We start from the raw sequence: 23,249 nt of genomic DNA, 5'->3' as shown, positions 1-23,249 counted from the left end.
TATCTTTAATCTGAGTTATTTAAAGGTTGTTTGCAACTGTGGTCTGTAACATCTGAGTTAGACAAAGATAAATCTGGAAAACTAAAAATATGTCAAATGAGATTTTTTTCTTTTTTGGGTGGAGACACTTTTCTTTTAGTACTTCCATTTAAATGTGTAATACAGCCAAAGGTGTTTTAAAGACTCTATCCTATAGTAAGAATTAGCGGTTACTTGGTACTCTTATACTGTAGGAATTTTCTTTTATAGTTTAAGCATTTGACATTGGTAGAGGTCACAAGAAATGAACAAGTAAAATGTAGATTAACTTGCACATTTTTTTGTAAGCACAAGCTAAATTGAAATGAGTCAATTAAAATGCCGATTGTAAGTAGTTTAAATACTGTGAATGTTTCATACAGAAAGAATCGCAGATTAAGATTTGAAATACTACTTGCTCCATTTTTTTTAAAGGGGTGGCTGAGACTCAGCCGGTAGAGTTCTCGGATCTTTGGGTTGGCAGTTCGATCCCCGACTCCTCCTTTCTACATGTCCAAGTGTCCGTGGCCAGGATGGTCAGGCCAATGCCTTGCATGAGAGTGTGAACGAGTGAATTAGAGGTCAATTGTAACGCCATATGTCGGTTAAGGTAGAAAAGCCTGTTGTAAGTGCGGTCCATTTACAATTTAAAGGGATGAATATTGCCTTTCAGAATGCTGCCACCTCTATAATTAGTTTCACTAATCTGAATGATATTGAGAAAATGGAGCTTGGAGCTTGTGTGCAGCACTTTTGAATGAATCAACGTCACTGATAACACACTGGGCCTGTCTCCATAATGCCTCTCAGGGAGATTATTTTAATGCAATCTGAAACATGAATGCTATATTGATGTTCATAGGAGGCATAAAACACTGAGACTCAGCTCAAGTCAGCCAGCCATGCTGTGAATGAAATCTTAATCACGGTCCGACTTCTATATTGAGTATTTATGACTTTTTAGACAGTGTTTGGGATGTTGGTTTGGTGTCCATCATTGACCAAGTGAACAAGTTCTGTACTTGGTTAATGACAGTAGTGTTGTGAAACCATTGAGGCAGATTTCGTTATGATTTGTGATATTTCATCAAGCCTTACATGTTTTTCCCCACTCAGTATTCCAGTCAGTGCTTTAATTTGTCCAGTCCATGTCCTATTTGCAATTCTACACCCCCTCGAGGTGAAATTCCAATAAAATTTCAGCTTTGAGAAAACATATTTTGCTCGAGTATTAGACATTAGTGAACAAATTGACTCTTACACTGATGTTAAATTGGATTGAAATTTAACCAACAAGGTCAAGCCGTCTTGAAACTGTCCTAACTGCAAATATTAAAGAATTTGTTTGCGATTATTCTTTATGTCTTTTTTAGCTCTCTACACAAAGGCTTTTATTAGGATACTAGTTTTTACATAGGAATTTCATGGTTAATCTACTCTTGCATTTGCGTTGGCTGTCACCACATTGTGAGTGTTGAGCTTGCCTGGTAGTGAAGACGAAACAAGTCAACGTCTGCTGATTACATATAAACAAATCAAAAGAGAGATTTTGATCAATATAATTCACAATTAGCTGCTCATCACATCAACTTGAAATTATCCGTTCACAAAATTGAGTCTGTGCCTTCTCTCTTCATCCTTTTATCAAAGACGTCTTTGCATAATCTCACAGTTCACATTGTCTCTCAGCAGTGGGACAGAGTGTACATCTGGGAGAGAATCACATGAAAGTCATTTCTTTCTCGTCAGATGAATGAAATAGAGGAGCACTCTACAGTGTGTGCTGCCAAACACACAGTACTTCTTTATTTCCAGACCCATATTTTGCTGACAGCATTTCAGAAGACTAATTTATTATCTGGCAGTCATGGGACACAGTTGATATTTTTCTGGAAAGGCAAATTTAGCTTGGTTTCATTATGAGTGGGACTTCTTGTTGTGCCGGCAGTGATTTATGTGAGGGGACTTGGATTAAGGCTCAGCATAGTTAAGAGGGACTCCTTTCATGTGGACCAAACATGTGTTAGGGTTTAAAGATAACTTAAGATGGGTAGATCTTTTTGTAGTCTATAGACATACTGTAGGCAGTGTCCTGAGGGGACAATGGGAAGGTGTCAACACTATAAACTGTCGTGTGTGCTGACGCTGGAGCTGCACAATCACAAACATGGTGTGAGACCTGAGCCGGATGTACTGTACACGAGTGTTCCATTGTAATTACGACATCTTTAACTGGATTAGCATCGTAACAATCTTAGCTATGCGGATTAGCATATTAACATTTTCAACTTCCTCTCAGGTGTCAGGCAACAGGTGCTGGATGTGGAGTAAATAAGGGTCCGATGATTTGTGCAGCTCACAACTCATTAAGCTGTGTGCACCTGTGTTGCATTATTTGGCTGTTGTGTATTTCCTCAGCACTGATTTTGGCATTTTTTGTCACTTTGTGTTTGATTAGATTACTTTCTGATCCAAATGCTATAAGTACAGGCGGGTGTCAGTGCTCTGAATGGCTCACAGTGTCCTGCATTTGGTTGAGACTCGTATGTTTACTGGTACATGGAGACATGTGTGTGCATGCCGACAGTGCTTAGGGCAGCATATGTGCCTACCATATGTTTACGAGGAGTTGGTTGGTATGCAGCTGGTTAATTGGCTCTTCGACACACAAACAACACACACGCTGTTCCTAGAAACCTGTCGGGTCATCTGAATACCTAATCCATCCTGTGCACATCAAGCTACACTGCCCCACCTGACCTCCTCAATTCTCCACGCAAAACAAGCCCCACTACTGGCCTGCAGTCTTTTCCAGTGCTCTGCCTTCTAGCCAGAATAGCCTGGAATTTCTCTGCTCACTTCTCTGAAATGTTGTATATGGGTCCATTTTTGCACGTCTTCCTCTTTTCCACAGGGTTTTGGTACTTTGGTAGATGAAGTGTGAACCAAAGCAAAATTGCTTGACATGATAAGAAAGTGAATTGAAGGATGTGTCTAATTCAGGGGTTTCCAAACTTTTTCAGCTCAAGACCTATAAGACTAATTTGATGTCTCTCCAGGACCCAAACGTACAAAAATAAACAATGAATTGCCATAACATCCACTTTAGAAACTACTGATAAAGAACTCAACACACCATTAATTTAAAATATTAATTACTTGTTGTCATGACCATATTAGACTCGCACACACACAGCAGTTCATTTTGTGTATCATGGAAACTGACACGCATGCACATATAACTACTACAAACATAGCACACACGCATTAATACCTCTTCCACTTTCAAAACAATATTGGATAAGTGCACTGCGTTAATCTGCATTAAGGACAAGCCTGCGACTTGTGTGTGTTAGCTAGCTGGCAGCACACTAGTCACCAATTAACAGACGCACGAAGCCAACAATTCAAATGTTACACAAACACATGCCTGACTGACTTTCCACTGTCAAAGCACTGTCTCTTAAAAGTCTCTTCTTTGCACAGGAAAAAATATTTTGATTTGACCCAGTGCTGAAAATACGGACCAACAAAATAATGTTGGTCCGATTTGTTCATTTTTAAGTTTTAATTATGACATCACATCTATGAGTATGTGTGAAGCCTACTCCTTCTATTTCTGTGTCTCTATTTCTAGTTTTGTATTTTAATTAGGAAAATTAATACACATATCATTGCATAGTCTACGTTTGGGAAAGGCTAGTCTAGTTAAACATAGTCTGGTCTAGCCTGTATTTGTGTTTTCACAGTAGTAAAAGTACCACAGGCACATTACAATAAGTACAGTAAATGCAAAAAGGGCTGACATTGTAAATCAGAGTCATCTCACTTTGAGGTGAAAGCTCCGAGCCATCATGCCAACTGGTGTCATTACACAGAGTTATAGCCTCAGTGTATTTTTCTGACAGCCGCTGCTTTTTATGTGAATTCTTATCTTCTTGTGAGCTTGTTGGTGCTTTTGATTTCTGCAAACAAACGGTACTGCTGCACATTGCATTGCCTTTATTTCAAACAGCAGGGCTAACCCTTGTCTGACTGTTGACCCAGCCGTCGTGTCAGTAGGTGTAGGTCTCCTGTCCTCATCCTGTCTGGGAGCAGCGTGACATTTGGCCGAGCAGGATTAGAGATCTTGATCCCTTGAAAGAGCTGTTGTCTTTCTCAGAGAAGCAACACTGGTCAACAACACTGAGGTCAACACTTTGTCACGGAATAGAGACGTCTGTCAGTTTACATCCTCTTTACCGCTGAACTTATTTTAGATTCAGGAATAGTCTTTCCTCTGGGTGGACTCTCTTTCCCGTCATAAGCAGTACCACTCTTGGTAGCTTTTCATGCAGGCCATCAAGTCTTAAGTCCACTTTGAAAAGGAAAAGGAAATTGGCACAGCTTGCTGCATTCTCTCCATGACACTTAATACTATGAGTTTAGGAAGTCTGTGACTATAACCAACATTGTGTTGGTTAGCCTTATCACAGTTGTACCATTTATATCCTGAATTCCTTGAAAAGCTCTAAAAGCACAGCAACACAAGCACTTGAATGCATTGAAGCAATGCAGAAAATGTAATTGTACTAAAAAGTGCACTCTATGTACAACATTTCTTCTTATATCTCCATTATATATTTGAAAACAGGCATTTATACATGCAAACGCCTACACGCTCTATGCTTTGCCCTGAGGTGGCCTGCTTTCTGATAGCTCTGCTGCCCAGGGATTAGACACAAAGCTCTGTACTCACACCATTCTCAGAACAGACCTGTCCAGGCTCAGTCTCACACTGAGATTTACTGTTAGTTGGCTCAAAGAGCCAAATGTGCTGCTGTTTACCCAGGAACCTAAAAAATCTGGCCCGTGACAGGGGATGAAGTTAGCCAAGGTTAACTTTAGGCAAAACCCTGCGCTAGAAAGACCGGTGGGAGCCGCAAAGCCTCTACAACGCTCCCTGAGGACAACAGCTCTCGCAAGGCTCTTTTCCTTTTGATCACACTGGATTTTATATGACTTTGAGTCTGTCCAAAAAGTTGTTGGCTTTAAATGGAAGCTGGGGTTTGATCTCGGCAAGAAAGTATGGGAATAGGCAGCTCCTTTGCACCAAGATCTGATCAAATCTTTACTATAAGGTAAGGATTGTGAGGATATGACTTCTCACCTGAGTGTCTGAATCTAACTGCAGTTGAGTTGCTGGTCACTGTGTTAGATAGTAGAGTGTTAACACTGTTGTTGGTGGCTATGTAAAGATAACCTGTGTGTCTTCTTTGTGTTTTAATGATCACAATCCTAAAATCTCATCACTACTTGTGTAAGAATTATGACAGAAGAGACAGCAAACTGATGACCCCAGTTCCAGAAATGCTGGGACGCTGTGTAAAGCATAAATGGAACAAAATTTGATAACTTGCTAACAAGTATCATAGTTGAAATATAATCAACTGAAAACAATATGAAGAGTATGTATTTAATGTTCTACCTCATCAGCTGCATTGATTTTTGTAAATATCTGCTTATTCTGAATTTGATGCAGCAACACGTTTCAAACAAGTTGGGACAGGAGCAACAACAGACTGGGAAAGTTGTGGAACGCTCCAAAAACACCTGTTTGGAACATTCCACAGGTAAACAGGTTGATTGGTAACAGGTGATAATTTTATGATTGGGTATGAAAGGAGCATCCTGGAAAGGCTCAGTCATTCACAAGTGAGGATGGAGCGAGGTTCAACACTTTGTGAACACATGATTGTAAAAAGGACATTACTCCTACTAAATGATTGCGTTCAGTTTTTATTTCTATTTTACACAGTGTCCCAACTTTTTTGGAACTGGAGTTGCCTCTCAGTGTGAGAGTATTAGTCATGAAGAATGGTTATCATTTAAAATGTGTGTGTGGTGTTTAGAGGCTGTCACGTTCTACCTGCATACGCAGCAAGATGCACTACTGTATCTCCGGGTGACACGAATACAAGAGGAAAAGAGCAAGACTAATAGAAACAGTTCAGATTTCAAAATATTCTAGAAAAGGTTTTTATAAAGGTTTTATAAGGGAGGAAGCGCTTTCAGCATGTTGTGATACACATGCTTTTTAAAATGAAAGCTCCACAAGGTATGTTTACGTCAGAGATCCCAGCAGCCTGTTTCTTTCGGCACTCAACTTTATCCAAGTCCTGCATGTTCAATCTTACGTGTATGTTCATAAGGTAAAGCTTACACAAGAAAAAGTTGTACAAGATTAGTCTGTTGAACTTGGTTCTGTCCATCTATTCATGGACTTTTTGTGCATCTGTTACAGGATTTTTTGTGACAACAGAATTTAGTTGATTTGATTTATGATTCCTATACAAAATTTATATGGGTTGTGAAGAACATATAGCCTATTGTCCATCAGCCATTAAGGATGTTCTTCCTTCATACTTGGACAATGTTTTGCATTAATGACTTCATTGCAGCGTTGTCTCAGATGGTCTGCAGAGCAGTTTGTTCAGCTGTGTCTTCATGCTCTTATCACAGAGTGAGCTTGGCACCGAGGCAGAACCTCCCGAGGATCATCCTCAAAGGAATCTTCCAGGGGGTTAAAGTGGTTCGTGGACCTGACTGGGACTGGGGCAACCAAGACGGTGAGTGATGTGTGTGTCTGTGTGTATGTGTGTGGGAGGGGAAGACTGTTCCCAACCACTAACTTGGCGCTGCCAACTCAGCAGGCCCCCTACCTTCTTGAGCCATGAAGCTGTACCTCTTCAAAGTGTTTCACCATCCAGAACCCATAATAACATTCTAACCTCACGTCTCATTAACCCGTGAAATGTCGTGTTAGTATGTGTGTGCTTGTACTTATATTGCCGGTGACTCATCTGAGTCTGTTCCACAGATGTGCCTGTCTGTGTGTGTCTGCAGAGTCCTGGTTCAGTAACATTTGTGTTCTTTGTTTTTCTTTTTCCAGCCGTGTAGTGGCATAAACTGAGAAACCCCTTCACTTAAAACACAGTGTATGTTGCCGGTGTTGAGAAAGGAGAGAAAGTATGTGATTGTGGTATGAATTGTGTTTTTGTGACTTCCATGAATGTCTGCAGTGTCACACACAACAAGTCTGCACTGTTGCTGTTTTAAAAAATGTGTTCTTTCACACACTAGCAGCCCGCACTGGTTGATGGTTGAAATAGTTGAAATAGTAATTGAAAGCAATCTTTCACATCAGTGGCTAAATTAAAGCCCTTGACTGTTCCCTTCAGGGAAAGAGGGAATGCTAATATGTCTCTGTGTTTCGTGGTCTGGGGTCATCGTTGTCTCTGAGAATAGCAACGCTCCCTTTTCTGGGCTAGAGCGAATGAGTCAAAATGTCCTTTTGGTGTCTTTGAAATCAATGCCCTGGGGTTTGGTTAAGTCACTCGTCAGGCTTAAATGGTGTAAGTGCATACAGGATGCTCTGAGCATGCTCAGAAACCCCCAGCCCTCCATGTAGTCTTACGGGTCACTGGTTTAGTTGGTGTGGTTAGACAGTGAGGCAGCTTGATGACTTTAATGGCTTAACAAGGGCTTCCTTACATCATAAAACGTATGATACAGGATGCGCACAAATATTGCGGCTTGGAAATGTTGTATTGTTTTCATGGTGATTGTTAGTCGGGTGTTTGATTCATTGAATAACCATTAAGGACTGCGCTGCTTCTTGGAAATGGAAGTGAATGACTTTGACACTTTGACAGCTTGTGTCCCAGCAGAGAAAATGTTCGTCACTCACCTCTGTGTCTGTAATCTCATTCGTCTCATGTGTCAAATTTGACTGCAGGTGTTTACATGTGTACTCTGTTGACATGTTGTTCTCCTGATCAGTACATGCCAAACTCCACCGTCTTTATCTAACGACGTCTCTTTCTCCAGTGAGCTGATTTTTCTTTCATTGACTCTGTCTCCCCTCCTCCCACGCACTGAGGCATTGTTGTTTCTTGCATATCTGTTTGTGTTTGTTTGTGTGCTTTGATGTGTGTGTAGGCGGGGAGGGTAAGGTTGGGAAGGTAGTGGACATTCGTGGCTGGGACACAGAGTCTGGTCGCAGCGTGGCCAGTGTCACCTGGTCTAATGGCACCACCAATGTCTACCGAATGGGACACAAGGGCAAGGTAGACCTCAAATACGTGTCTGACGGCCAAGGGGGCTTCTATTACAAAGACCACCTACCAAAATTAGGTAAGACAGACAGACTCCTTTTTCTATGAATGAATTTAAAACTTAAAGTCATTTATTTCTCAGTTACTTGTATGTATTTGTTTGGTGGTATTTTTGGTGTTTAACATTTTTAAAATGTGACTGTTTGCAGAAATTATAGACATGCTGACTTCAAACCCAAACTGTTCTTCGTGTTTGCTTTAAAAGTCCCTCCTAAGTCTCTGCTATCTGTTGATGTTAACGCCCGTCCATCCAGGAGAGCATGCAGAGCTGCAGCGCCAGGAGAGCGCTGATGGCCACTCCTTCCAGCAGGGTGACAAGGTCAAATGTCTCTTGGAGGTGGACATCCTGAGACAGATGCAGGAGGGCCACGGAGGGTGGAACCCAAAAATGGCAGAGGTATAAGAGTCAGGCGTACAAATCACACAATTCTAAACATTTTAACAATAGACAGCGACAAAGTGAACCTCCCTTGTTACCATGAACGCTGTACTTTGTGTATAGTATGTACTCTGTATGTTTAGGGCAAACATGGCCTCACAGTCAGAACACGTGGGCCTCTTGAATATGTCATAGAGAATATTTATATAAGTGGCTCAGATGGACGTTGGCGTGCAACAGAGTGAAGGGACACGGAGCATCCAACTCTCAAATCACAGCTGCTAAAGGGAACGTTAAGGTCACAGCCGTGCAGAGGGAGACACAGGGTGAAACAGCCTATTTGTGTTTGCAGTACATTTGCCGGATCGGGACTGTTCATAGAATCACTGACCGAGGAGATGTCAGAGTCCAGTACAGCAACAACATCCGCTGGACTTTCCACCCTGGGGCCCTCACCAAGGTACAGAGTTACTGCCAGAGGATCTTAGTTCAGAACTCCATTTTAGTTGGATTATCGGTATGTTTTCATCTGATTTTAAGAGCGGAACTAGTCCGTTAACAGTTTGTCTGTCCTTCTTTCCACTAGGTGAACACGTTCGGAGTCGGCGAACTAGTGAGAGTATTGGAGGACATGGAGAGTGTGAAGAGACTGCAGGCTGGCCATGGAGAGTGGACAGACAGCATGACTCCTGTATGCTCATTTAGCCTGATAATTCAAACTCTTTATTGTATATTAGCATTAGTTATTACCAATGACCAATACATCAGTGACTCATGACCTAACTTTGACTTGGAATGGCCAACCGACAATTTTATGAAGAGAGCAACAAAATTTTAAATGGCGTTAAATTTGGTGAAGGGAGAACAAGTGCTTGTTTTGGACTTGAAACATAAAACACTGCGGCGGCTGCAGTGATGTGGTCGTTGTACCGGTCTGTTGTGGTGAAGAAGGAGCTGAGCCAAAAGGCAAAGCTCTCGATTTACCAGTCAATCTACGTTCCTACCCTTACCTATGGTCATGAACTTTGGGTCATGACCGAAAGAACGAGACCTCGGATACAGGCGGCTGAAATGGGCTTCCTCCGCAGGGTGGCGGGGCGCTCCCTTAGAGATAGGGTGAGGAGCTCTGTCACTCAGGAGGAGCTCAGAGTAGAGCTGCAGCTCCTCCACATCGAGAGGAGCCAGCTGAGGTGGCTCGGGCAACGATATCGGATGCCTCCCGGATGCCTTCCTGGGAGGGTGTTCCGGGCATGCCCCACCGGGAAGAGGCCCCGGGGAAGACCCAGGTCACGCTGGAGGGACTCTGTCGCTTGGCTGGCCTGGGAACACCTCGGGGTCCCCCTGGAAGAGCTGGAGGAAGTGTCTGGGGAGAGGGAAGTCTGGGCATCCCTGCTTAGACTGCTGCCCCCGCGACCCGGTTCTGGATAAGCGGAAAATGATGGATGGATGGACATTAAACACGTGGACTTGGGACTTCACTCCTGACTTGCTTTATCTTGATGTGCGACTTGTCTTGGGATTTCATACCTAAGACTTGAGACTTACTCTTGACTTGCAAAACAAAGACTTTGCCTCACCTTTGCATTCTGATACTCAGGTTCCTTCCTGTCTGTGTGCATGATGTTAACTGTGTCACCTACTTAAGCCTTTATCTGGCAGACATCCTTCTGAATTGAGAATGACCTACTTGTTGAAAATTGGGTATACATCAGGAAATTATCAAGTTTAGAGCCTTTTCCTCAAATGCGGCCTCGTTATAGACCTAAAATTAAAGAGGCACAGAAATTGGAAATTGTAAATACCATGAATAGTTCCTGGTTGATTCGTTTTTCCACTTTTTATTTCTCTGTGTCTCTGTAAACCCTTTCCCTTGTTTTTTACCCTTCTCAAAGACCCTTCCTAACCCACCCATGGCATCCACCTTACTCACTGTGTTTCTTCCTAGGTTCTTGGCCAGGTCGGGAAGGTGTTGAAAGTATATGCGGACGGTGACCTACGGGTGGCGTTCGGAGGCCAGACGTGGACGTTCAACCCAGCGTGCCTCTCGGCCCAGCCCGTAGAGGTGGATGCCAACCTTATGACAGTCGAAAACCCCAACGAATCTGGAAGTAAGGCCTCTGCCGGGACGAGGGGGCTTCATCTTTAACGCTCCAGCTACAGCCTTTACCTTCTGCATGCATTCATTCGCCCCCCCCCTGCCCTCATTCCAGCTCTGTCTCTGCCATGCATGCTTTCACATACAGGCTGCAACTGTGCCATTCATGGCCACAGTCGTGGCCGTTCCCTGTCTGTCTTTTTTCAGCAGTGTGTGTACCGGGTGTCGTTTCTTGAAATGTTCTTCTTTATAGCATGTCATGATCCTGCATGTTGACAGCGAGAGGCTCTGGCAGCACAGCAGACATTTGTCCTCACGTCAGATGTTCTCAGCAGTCTCATAATCATGATTAAATCTATTCTATGCATGTGTTCACCTCAACAGATGGGAAGTGGACAGCAGAGAGATGTGTGTGTATATGTGTGTTCCTGAATGTGTGTGTGTGGTCAGATTTTACTGCATGGAGGGACATTTTGACTCATTCCTGTGGTTTTGTACTGAGCTCAGCCATTAACCAGCGTGCGTTTTTGGCCCTCTGGAAGGCTTTCTAACATCATTTCTAATCATGTTGTTCACATTAGACTGAATGAATCATTTTGTCTCTCTTGTCTGTCCCCCTTTCCTCTCCCTCTCCCCTCCCTCTCTGTCTGTCTATGTCTCTGTTCCAGGTACTGTCATCTCAGTGTTGGAGAAGCTGCTGTCTCAGTCCACAGAGCAGGACAATCCCAGCCGGCTGGTCATCGAGGCAGCACACGGCAGTGCCAACAAAGTGCGGGAGTTGGTGCAGAAGTATCCTGACAAGGTTAGTGCAGCACTCCTTCTCTTTGCTGCAGTCCACTGCCCGTTCCAAGAGTTCTTTCCACCAGGACACCAAGACTGGGGGTGGGGAATTCAAGGGCCAGAGTGACTTACTGAGCCAGATAAGGCAAGGGACACATTATACACTGGTATTTGCCAGTCTGTCCAATGAAGCTGAACACTTTGATACTGCACTATCCAACACACCACACACTGCTCCAGTATCTCTCCACACTGTAAAACTCTGTGCCATTATGATACAGCACAGCAGCAAAACTTTCACTCCACTTCTCCTCATAAATTATGAAATTGATTCTCATAATTGAATTGATGTCTTTGGTTAAGACACTGTCTGATCCTTAAAGGAGGGAGAGCAAGAGCGTGATCAGTGACAGTTTAGAAATACTACTGCATAAAGAAAGAAAAATAATATATCTCTACGCAAAAGAGGTTTTTAATCTCAGGCAGGCACTTCTGGTTAAATAATGTTCTGTTTTATGTCTTACTAGATATAAATTTGAGGGTAGGTTTCTCAAAACTGGTATTATTATGCTATTAAATGACACATCTAGCACAGTGGAAATAGAAGTTATATTGTCATTAATTATTACTGCTGTAATATATGTAAGGGATATCATTTAAACACATGAAACATGAGTAATATGATCACACACCAAGTATTCCAATACGTCAAATTGTGCCGTTGTCATCACAAATAGGTTTTCTGAGGCTTAAGGCAGATTTCAGTAGATCTTTGATGGAAACACTTCTGGATTCTCTGTTACTTGGTTTTATGGCAGAGGCCTGCAACCAAGAAATGCCTTTGAAGCTGAATTTAATGGAAAAGAATCCAAACAACGGTCTGTATGTGTTTTCATATGTTGTCCTCGTCTGTCGTTCACACACACACCCACGTGTGCACACACACACACACACACACACACACACACACACACTAACATCCTATGGGGTACTCTTAATGAGGAGAGTTTGAGAGGTGATGAGGTTAGATGTCTCGCTCATTGAGGAACAGAAGAAGCAGGCCCCCTGCACTACATCCTGTACTTTTTTCCTTCTTGTTATCAGCATTTATTGGCTGCCGGCCATTTCCATTCAGATTTCAGCAGTAAGCATCTTATGCTAAAGAAACATATCGAGATACCAAAAACAAAACCAAAACAAACAAGATATTTGTTACAATGATGATTGTTCCAAGTGGATGAAAATAAAAAACAACCCTCACACACATCACCTGTAATCCAAACTGGTGTTGTACCAAAATAATGTAGAACATAAAAACCTAAGGTGGCTGGAAACATTATTAATTAGCAAGAAAAGTCACCACTTGTATAAAATATACCGACATCATCAGTATTGGCACGCACATAAAAAGCATTGAGACAGATGAGCAAGGTAGAACAAGCTTTCACTTTCTGGCTTAAAACATACTTTTCAGTTCTTACAAAGTCTTTTCACTTTTTACTTCCTTTTTTTTTTTTTTTTTACAGTCTTTAAATACAAACTTAAGCTTAATAAATTCCAAAAATGCATTTTTGGAATTTGCATGGAATGCATGAACTGCTCCTGGTACGTGTAATTTACCAGCTAAAAATTTTTTGTATTTATTTGTAATTTTGTATGAAGTTACTATTTAAGGTAATCCTGTCCCATGATTAAGTCCTTGGTTTGATGCTTTAGCCCTAAAAACATCTGATGCTGTAGGTTATATTGCAATATAGGTAATATTGTGTGCAGTTTTGTCTTTAGCCAAGTATCAGTCCAAAATGTGCTTTTATCATTCATTGGGCACTACACAAGAGTGTATTTTTGCCATTCAGTTAGACAGGAGTGTGGGTGATATCGATAAAAACTTCCGCCATGTTGCATGTAATTTTATAGCAATATGGTACATTTTCTGGAATTTTAATGGATAAGCTTTTCTAGGTAAAAGACTACTATTGTGCTGCACCCACAATGAAACCCACCAGCATTATTGTAATACAACAGATCATGATAATTGCCTTTACATATGATTAACTCATATACTGTACTTCATATAATGTATAGTATAGTCTGAGATGTATTTTTATTCTAAATTAGTGAGAAGTAATAACTTGCTGCAAAAGTAAATCAAAGTAAATATAAAATGTTTTTTTTAGTTACGGTCTTGACAACATTTCGACTCAGTGATGACTACACAGCTAATAGGATTATGTCTGAGGTGTGCGACGAACATGGTTGTTGTTCATGCTCAGATTATTTCCAGCCAGTCTGTGTCCAGATCTGTGCACGGTGTCCAGGCCATCACTGTCTATAATGAACCTTCGACCGTGTTTGTGTTCCTGGCAGGTGGATATAAAGAACCAGGGCAAGACTGCACTGCAGGTCGCTGCTCACCAAGGCCACATGGAGGTGGTGAAGGCCCTGCTGCAGGCCAACGGCTCCATCGAGATCAAGGATGAGGATGGAGACACAGCATTGCACTACACTGCCTTCGGGTGAGGACACACACAAACGCCGTTGTCCTGCACGCATACACACATCTGAGTGTAGAAAAGGAGAAAAGATAACACACACACTGTGCTCTTTGAGGCTTAAGGAAAACCCGGACACAGACGGATATACAGGATTGTCCTGTCTGTCTCTTTCCTTGTTATGTGATAATCCATTCACAGAAATGACGCCTAGCAGCCAGCCACTTCTCATCCTCTCACCACATTAACACGTGTTCAGGAAGCCAGCATTTGACAAAATCTCTTTGGGAACGTATACTAGTTGAAAACAACCTTGTTTTGCTGCTGGCCTGCAGCAGTGGTAAACCATGCAAACACAATGGCAGCCTTTAAAAAGGATGATATTTGTGTAACTTAGCATGAAACCCTCTAGCTTTGTGTGGCTCCCAGTATGTTTTCAGAATAAGCATTTGAGTTTTTATATGCTGGTTTGAATTAACTTAATTGGAAGCACCGCTCGGACAGGTTGAATCACTCAACAGAAACAGATGCTAATGAGGAATAATCGGTTTGTGTGTCTTTTTCTGTTTATGTTTTCCCTTCAGTAATCAGGCAGAGATTGCACGGCTGCTGTTGAGCAAGGGGGCAAATGTCAACCTCCTGAACAACTCCATGTGCACGGCGCTCCACATTGCTGTCAACAAGGGCTTCACTGACGTAGTGCGAGTGCTGACCGAACATTCAGCTGACGTCAATCTTCAGGTGAGAAGACCTAGAATGCCTTAAACTACAGACAGGCCTTTGATTTTAACATTTGTCCCCCTACAAACGCCAGTGAAGATCATTGTGTGTTTTTCACATGTTTTTCACTCCTACATATTATTTAACTGCATAAACTGATTCTGCTCTGTGGCACAAAAAATAAGTGAAAACCAGCTCTGTGCTAGTATACTTTCAGTAGCCGTTCAGTGTACCATTGCCTTTGTTGAACATGAAATGATTAGCCAGTTGCTAACACTTGTGTCACAAGTCACACAGCTGTGATAAGAGAGGGTTATTTTGAGACCATAAACCACAGGAATGACACAGTCAATCCAGTTCACGGCTTGGCCTGTTTTAAAGTCAAAGATGAACATGCTTTACTTTAATGGGATCTAAGCAAAAACAACAGAAAAACAATATTGATATCATATTTTTCATATATGTCTAAGTAAATGGCTCCTGCAGATCCTTATCATACTGCTCTTTGGCTTGGTCACTGTCAGGAGTGATCATTGCATGAGCATCTGGGTAGCCAGTAAGTGAGCTTCTCTGGCAGTATCAGTCATTCGTTATTCACATGTCATCAGCAACTCACACACTGCCCTTTCAAGCAGTTGTAAACACACAAATGCCAACATTTATGATATTTGACTGTGACCCTGCTTCACTTCAGCCCTCAGCCTCATTAAGGCAATTAAGTGTCTCTTCTAGGGCATTTTCCAGACTGTCTGACATGCCTGCAACCAGGCCCGAAATTCACTAACTGCATATATTTTCTGCTTGAGTAGAGTTGCTACTCGGCTAAAAACACGGAGTAGCACCCTCGAGTTTGTTTTTGTTTGTGCCACATACAATCAAAATGTACTGCAGCATCTATCACACCACAAATGTAGACCCAGAATGAGTTGACATAGTCCACATTTCAGGATTGCAACACATTTTAGCAAACAAGTCATGTCACGGTTACAGATTGTGTACACGTGGATGTATATATGTGTATGTATATGCATTTATGTATGTCTACGAGGACTGTGCCATGTCTCAACACGCCTGAAGAAAAGACCCAAAAACCTGCAGAACTAGTTTAGTTCCAATATGTGCAACATCCTCACTCACTGTGCTGCTTTCCTCCCACAATCAGGATTCATACGGGGACACGCCGCTCCATGATGCCATCGCTAAAGATTTCCGCAATATCATCGAGATCCTGGTCTTAGTGCCCAACATTGACTTCACCCAGCAGAATCACAGAGGCTTCAACCTGCTGCACCACGCTGCCCTCAAAGGAAACAAACTGTGAGTGGAGATCACAACCAAAACTTTCTGCAAGTACTTTTTAGAGCTTTGATGAGGCATCGCACATATTATAAGAAGTGAAATTAGATATTAAAGCTCAAATTCATGGTAGAGTTTATTGACTTTTTCAAAGGAAGTTGGGTGTTTACCCAAGCACTTGAATATAGTTGGGGTTTTCTTGGAGTCTAGTGTGATTAGAAGAAGTGAATGTTATGGCACTTTTGTAATGGCTCACTCCAGCATTCAGCCTTGCTGCTTGTCACTTGGTATTAAGCTTAAAAAAACATTCCACATGTGACTTAACCATAATTACATATTGGTTAATAATGACAATAATTTTATATACGGTAAATAATGGCCAAAGTAGGGACAAGTCAGCACTGAATTGGAGTGGTGTAATTTAAATTTATTTTTGAAGTGTTCAATCAGACAATCAGGATCATCAGTGTTATTTCAAATATGTCTTTAATCACACAAATCTGGACAGTCTCCTATAATGGGAGCTTGTTAACTACTCAGTATGGACACACACTCAAACACTCGCACCCAAGTATAGTATACGTGCACCAAATACACCCAACTGCTTGTCAGCGGTGCAGGTCTCTAAGATGCGCAGTGTCATGTGTGTTATTTTCAGTCTTCTCAGTTCTCAGTTCTTGGTAGTTTAAACGCCTGCATCTGATGTGAACACTGGAAATGATGGTTATGGGCGTATGTGTGTGGGAATCTCTCCTGTGGGTTCAAATGAGGCCTCAAAGGTCAACTCTCAGCACTATTTGTTACAGATAGAGAGCTCATCTCCCACACAGCTCCTGCTGCTGTCAGCAGGCTGGCAGTCAATATCAGGCAAAAATGCAGCAACATTTACTTTTGCATCTTGTTTTCCAACATATTGACGGGTCCTCCACATTTTTCACAATCTACATTTAGTGTAGTCATTTTTCAGCAATGCAGAGCCTGGGATCCATGAGTGGACAAAAATTCAAAACATCCAAACAAACTGTGAGCAGTGGTACAAAGATCTGCTGAACACAGCTTTGATGACTGGCTGTGGGTTCTGCCACTGCTGTGTCACTGAACTTATTGAGAGGGAGAAGGAAAACATTTTTTATAAAAATATCAAAGATTTTGACTTAATTCCTCCCAAACTGGCTCTGTGTATTATGTTCCTCTCAGTGACACCAATAGGGTGCTGGTGACAGATCAGCTCAGCCATTTTACTCTACACTGAGGTGCTTGGGGCCAAACATCAAGGCTGCCTCGCTGACACCTGTCACAAAGGCTCCATTGTTCACTGACTGTGTTGGTTTTAGGCTGGTTGACACTGGAGGTGCTTAATCATGAGCTGAGGCTCGACGGCGCACTGACCAGGCAGGCAGAGGCGCGGTGCATAACTGAATGTTCTCACCATGATACAGTTTCATCCCTCAAACGCAATTCGTATTTTTGGTGTGCCAGTGTCCTCCTCTGTCCACGTTGCATCACACCAGCTCCCACACACCACAAATAGCCTGGAAGTGTAGAGGCAACACACCAGAATGAATGGATTCTTTTTAAAAGTTAGGATAGTTCTCAGTAGTACTCTCACTTTATTTTGTTTAAAATGATTGATTGATAAATTTTAGGTCTAAATGTGAAGTATTAATGCTATACAAATTATAGATGACGCAAAGCAACCTCTGCAGGTATTTGTCTTTAGATAATGTATTCAAAGATTTTTTTTTTTATAATGCGCACCATCAGATACCCTGTTAAGGCACTGTCATAGATGTAATTCTAGTTATTTAACTGCTACCAGTGTTTCCTTGCTATTTTCGGCAGCATGATTGATTCTTATTAGCAAAATGCTCCAAAAACCATCATAACAGGTGATATTTATTTGCATTATTTATGCATTAGTTGTTATTGTTTGAGTTGTTTCCAGAGCAGTCAAGGTCTTGTAACACATTAGAGTAAGGCAGATCACTGTGCAAAGATCAAGAGACATTATGTTGTGCACCATATCTGAGAAATGAATAAGATAGTAAGTCTCCTCAAAGGTCTGAGTGACTTCTTAAGAGTCGGTATTTTTCACTGTGCACCAAGTCTGCCTGCCTGACCACGGTGAGGTCCCGCTTCTTTGCTTTTACGACCTCTTGTGAACTTTCCTTTCTAAATTGTAACAAAAACACGTAATTGACCTTGGCTCCTTTTAAAGATGTGCCATGAAGGAAAGTAAGCAAGAAGGAAAAACACCAGCTTCACCATAAATTTCCTCCCTGAAGCGATGCCATTTCGGTCAAGGTTTCACTTACAGATTTTTAAAGTGTATTTGTGTGTCATTTGATGGATAATATCTTGGTAATCTATATACCAAAGAGTGGGAGCCCTGTTACTGTCATTAGTAAAGCTTTTCATGCTGTGAGTAGATTACCATAGCTTGGTCCTCTGGTTTTTTACCCGCAGACTCTCCACCATTTACTCAGTCTGTCAGCGCCAAATACTAAACCAGTCAGGAAAGAGCATAAGTCAATCCATTACTCTCATCAAAGGAAAACTTTAAAGTGCTAAATTCTCACTTCCCAACCTCACCTCCAGGTGACCCATGTTTCCGCATCACTTCAACAACCACCCCCTCCTAGCTCATATTGTCTGCACCTTTAAAAATATATCTCTAATGTCAGGGCAGTCCTGTACATGAGTGCAATATGGGAAAATATACTGTCTGCAAGCAATAACTGCAAGTGAGAGAGGAAAAAGAGCTGGAGTGGAGGCCGCAGTAGACAGTCATTAAATAAAATGTCCGATCTGTTCTGGCAAGTGTCATATGTGCAGTGCTGGGAGTTTAGGCTGCGCTCCCCAGCATTCATTTAGCCTGACATCAGCCGCTGCGCCAGAAGTAGAGACGCAGGATTTACAGTGTTCGGGATTAGCCCGGTTCACCACTTGGTTCATATATCACCAGCAGGCCTACACAACATTGATGCGGCCCAGGTGTGTTTGTTCTGGCTTCAGGGCAAATTAGAATATACAGTTTGAATGTGTGCAGGCATTAGATTGAGGGTAAACACGTCTCATCACAGTTTATCTCCAGTTTAAAATGAGATTAATCGTTGTGGAATAAATCCAACATTCATAGAATCCGCTGGAGTTTATCATTTTTCCTTCCTGTTTTTTTCTTTAATATACTCTTGGATATTCATCCACCTTTTATTTACAGCTACCAAAGTACCGTATGATCTGTACCACTGCGTGGGATTTCCCCCCGGTTCAGCTGATGATTGCTTTACTGTCCTCAGCTTTGAGAGTAAAGATCATCCATAAAACTTGAAGTTTTTTGTCTGTATCGACTGTTGTAACGTTCCTGCGAGCAGCTGCTGCCCTGTGTTGTTTTGTTTTTTTTGACAGAAAGATGAGAATGTTTTGTTTATTAGACTATTTATTTATTGTGAGGAAATGGAAAAAGAGGGCTAGAGTTCACAAACAGTCCTGGGAAAGAAAAGAAACAAGGCAAGCAGCCAGATTTCCTCTGGAATTTTCATCTTGACAGAAAAGGCAAATGGATGTACAGGACGGTTCGCCTGTTTACTGTATTTATTGAAAAGAAAGAGTACTTGGCTGGATTTCTTCCCTCTTTCCTATAATCTGACCTCCTCGAAACTCCTTTGTTTTCTCCTCGCTTTCACCAGATCCATCTTGTTTCCCAGCATTTTCTTCTATTCTTCCAACGCCTCCTCTTTTCACTCCTGTCTTTTTGAATTTACATTCTGCCTTTTGACAGTACAGTGTGAACTGTCTGGCACACTCCAGTTCACTGCATGCTCACATTCATAGCTCATCATACATGAAATGAAAACCCTTTACTTTCATTTCTTTTGTCATTTGCAGAGTCAAATAATTAGTACTCATAGTACGTTTCCTCTGCTTTTATCAAGCTTTGATCAAGAAGCAAGTTGCAAAAAAGCATGATGTGAACTCCCAAAAATAACCAAATGATGACTCCAGTCTGCAGAAAAGTCATTACCAGCCTGCCCTCTAGCTGATGCCCTCTAGCTGTTGTGTGTAAAGGCATGTTTGTACAAAACTGCCCGGAAATGTCAGCCCAAGTCTGAATATTCATGAACACACAGGAGTAACGATTATGGAAATAACGCAGGGAAATGAGGCGGAGTGCGCACAGCTCACGCGGCCGTGTCTGCTTCAGATCTGCAGGGTGAGCTCTTTAGCCAACGACGGTGCTCTGGAGACGACTCAAAGGCAGGAACGATATTTCCCTCCATCAATACTGTCACTACGCACACACACACACACACACACACACACACACACACACACACACACACACACACACAGAGCTGCATTGCAGGTACCGGTGACCTCCAGCACAATGTCTTCCCAACAGCCTTCATCCTCAGTGATCACCTCCCAGAGGAGATCCCGACCATTCTCGCTGCACATGTAACAAAGGGGCCTGTGCTGTCAGCGGTGCAGACCTTAGTAATGCATGTTAGTACATATGAAGTGTATCAGCAATCTGCTGCTTGTGAGGCTGGAGCATTTGTACAGGGTAATACAAGAATGATGACACCACTAACATGCATCATTCAAGAGAGTCTATGATTTTGTTTCTATTTCTTTCGATTTTAGTACACTGACGGAGCCTTGAAGTCACAAATTTACTGTTTTGATTGTGTTTTTGTTTTATTAGTTGAAAAATGATCAAAACTTCAGCCAAAAGAGATTTTTAAGATGTTTTGTATCGTTGTCTAACTTAAACTATAAGGTAGGAAGTAAGGATGCATCTTCTCCAATTCATATTGTAACCATAACTAATAGTTTGGTCGAACCTTGTACAGGGGAGACATGTGAACACAAATTAGGACACACATGCATACCACATGCTGTACATAGCATGCATGTCTGCCAATTGTAGGTGAACAAAATGCAAATTAATAGAAAAAATACTTGAGTACTTTCAGTTGCTGGAAGAATAGTTCTGTATTGGTACTATGGAGGTGCTAGGTAGAGAGACTTTTTTATACAAATTACGTAATGAAGTAATCCTAAATCTAGGGAAAATTCTCTTACAAGGTAAATTTAGTTTCTAAATAACATTTTTATGTCAGTCATCTACATCCCAGCTGCAAAGTTTTCTAAATACAAATACCTCATGTACTCTGTGTTCACGTTCTTTTCTCCCTGCTGTATGGATTGCTTATTTATCAGCAGTGTTTCGTTATATAGTAATTTACTCTTTATTGCTAGAGTTGCTACTGTATGAAGTCGCTTCGACTGTATTTTTGGATGGATATCACATTAATTGGTTACTCAGTGGTATAAAATTGTATGAATTTTACAAATGTTCTGGTCCATTTCTGTATGCTAGTTGCGGAGCGATGCATTAACATCCATAGTTTTTGTCTTTATTGATAAGGGTTACAAGAAGCCCTCTGTCTGCTCACCAGCCCCGTGTCATCATCATCAACACCAGCGTTTCCAAATCTAACATTAAAATTAGCCTAACATCCATAGAAAGGTTGGGTCACGTCGCACCCGAGCCTCAACAGCCAGCTTCCTGGGTGCTGCTCACTAAGGCTGTCGGCTCCAATTTCACACGTCATAAAGCACGCTGAGCTACCGAGCAGAGGACGTCTCAACAGTATAGCCCAGCCTTACACTGCAGCCTCAGCCCGCTTCATGAAGCGCAAAAAGTTCTAATAGTCCCCCTTCACTGAATGTGGTCTCATCCTTCAGGGGAAATAAACTTTGTGAACCTCACCTTACTCATAGATAACACAGATAGACGCCAAAGAGGATGCCTCAAATTTTTGACCTGTGAGGTGTTGATTGTGCTGTTTGCGATAATCTGTCAATGCTGTAGCACGCTGGCTAAATGCTGAATATGATGGAAAGCCACACGGCTGGTAGAGATCTACTGTTATTTAAGGCCTGAGGTGCAGCAGTATTAAAGTATTAAAGAAACATCAGGAGGTCAGTTGGCTGTATTTGGTGAGAAGTGGCTGCCTGTTGGGCCTCTGTGTTTTCTTATTAGATCGGCTCGTTAGCAGCTCTGCACCACCTGCGTCTCTGTTCAAGCACGTGTCAAGCACACTGTGGCACAGGCTAAAATGAGCTTGAGAGGTTCATGCTTTGCGCATGTTCTACAGTCACCAGTGCAGTGGTGTTGCTCTAGATGCACTGCCACTGTGTATGAGCAGGTTCAGGCCACTTTCATGCCACTAGATCTAGATATGGGTGTCTAAGTGCCTTCGACAAACAGTGTCTGAATCCTTCTTAATACTGCTGGCCAGTCTGTTGTTCTTTCTAGCAATGACAACACTCAGCAGCCTGCAAAAGTGAGAGATGGTGAAAAGCACCGGGGGCAGCTATTACAGATGTAACTGTTCTTGATTTAAGCCACGAGGAGTGTTGTGCACTCTTCCTAATTGATTCTCGTGTTGTTTGTCCTGGCGGCAGGGCCACAGAGAAGATCTTGGCTCGAGCGCGGCAGCTGGTGGACGTTAAGAAGGAGGACGGCTTCTCCGCGCTGCATCTGGCCGCCCTCAACAACCACCGCGATGTGGCCGAGATCCTCATTAAGGAGGTGAGCTGAACACTGGAGCGAACCAGAGTCATTTAAAACTGTTTTCATACATCTTCACTGCTGCTTTTTATTTTTATGATTGATTTTGACTTGGAACAAGAGCAGCAGCACAGAATGCACACACAATTTCTTTTATACAGTTGATTAAAAACTTGATTTTCTGTTTCTGGGAGCAAAAATTTGACTTTTTTTTTTTCAACCCCTCCCTCCACAGGGTCGCTGCGACATCAACATCCGCAACAACCGGAACCAGACGCCGCTGCAGCTGGCGGTGACGCAGGGCCACACCGACCTGGTGCAGCTGCTGGTGGCCGAGGGCGCCAACGTCAACATGGAGGACGAGGACGGCGACACGGCCATGCACGTGTCCCTGCTCCGCCCGCAGCTGGCCAACGTTATGCTCAACCCTGCTGTGGGAACCAGCAGCACCGAGGAGAGCAGCGAGGGTTGCTCCTCCACATCGCTCTACTGCAGGGTGAGAGCTGACAGGCAGGGAGGCAACATGCTGTTGACGTGTTACTTGTTTCTGGTTATCTAGTATTGATTTTATTCATTCATTCAGGATGCTTAACTGATCTAATTCTGTGTTTATTGACATAGCTCATAATGAGAAGGAGTTACAATGGGGCTACAATGAGTGATGCATGACCAATTTTGGATATTGTTGGGACTGAATGAGCTGAAGAGAGACAACTCAACTTTCAAAAGA

The 23,249-nt window shown here is 42.3% G+C and overlaps 1 protein-coding gene across 3 annotated transcripts in view; it reads left to right on the top strand.

The window, feature by feature from the left end:
• Positions 1 to 23,249, top strand: part of mib2 (MIB E3 ubiquitin protein ligase 2) — a 47,111-nt gene that overhangs the window by 17,424 nt on the left and 6,438 nt on the right. For all 3 annotated transcript variants that reach the window (XM_041945928.1, XM_041945927.1, XM_041945926.1), the window contains exons 4-15: positions 6,520 to 6,626; positions 7,999 to 8,193; positions 8,429 to 8,571; positions 8,906 to 9,013; positions 9,140 to 9,244; positions 10,499 to 10,661; positions 11,317 to 11,450; positions 13,796 to 13,944; positions 14,505 to 14,661; positions 15,803 to 15,957; positions 22,414 to 22,540; positions 22,755 to 23,015. In XM_041945928.1, the coding sequence (XP_041801862.1) occupies positions 6,520 to 6,626; positions 7,999 to 8,193; positions 8,429 to 8,571; positions 8,906 to 9,013; positions 9,140 to 9,244; positions 10,499 to 10,661; positions 11,317 to 11,450; positions 13,796 to 13,944; positions 14,505 to 14,661; positions 15,803 to 15,957; positions 22,414 to 22,540; positions 22,755 to 23,015 (1,804 nt within the window). The remainder of the gene's footprint in view (positions 1 to 6,519; positions 6,627 to 7,998; positions 8,194 to 8,428; positions 8,572 to 8,905; positions 9,014 to 9,139; positions 9,245 to 10,498; positions 10,662 to 11,316; positions 11,451 to 13,795; positions 13,945 to 14,504; positions 14,662 to 15,802; positions 15,958 to 22,413; positions 22,541 to 22,754; positions 23,016 to 23,249) is intronic.

The sequence above is a fragment of the Chelmon rostratus genome, chromosome 10 (assembly GCF_017976325.1).
Source record: "Chelmon rostratus isolate fCheRos1 chromosome 10, fCheRos1.pri, whole genome shotgun sequence".
NCBI classification, from domain to species: domain Eukaryota; kingdom Metazoa; phylum Chordata; class Actinopteri; order Chaetodontiformes; family Chaetodontidae; genus Chelmon; species Chelmon rostratus.
Note: the sequence above shows the minus strand (reverse complement) of the source record. Positions and strands in the feature narration are given on the sequence as shown.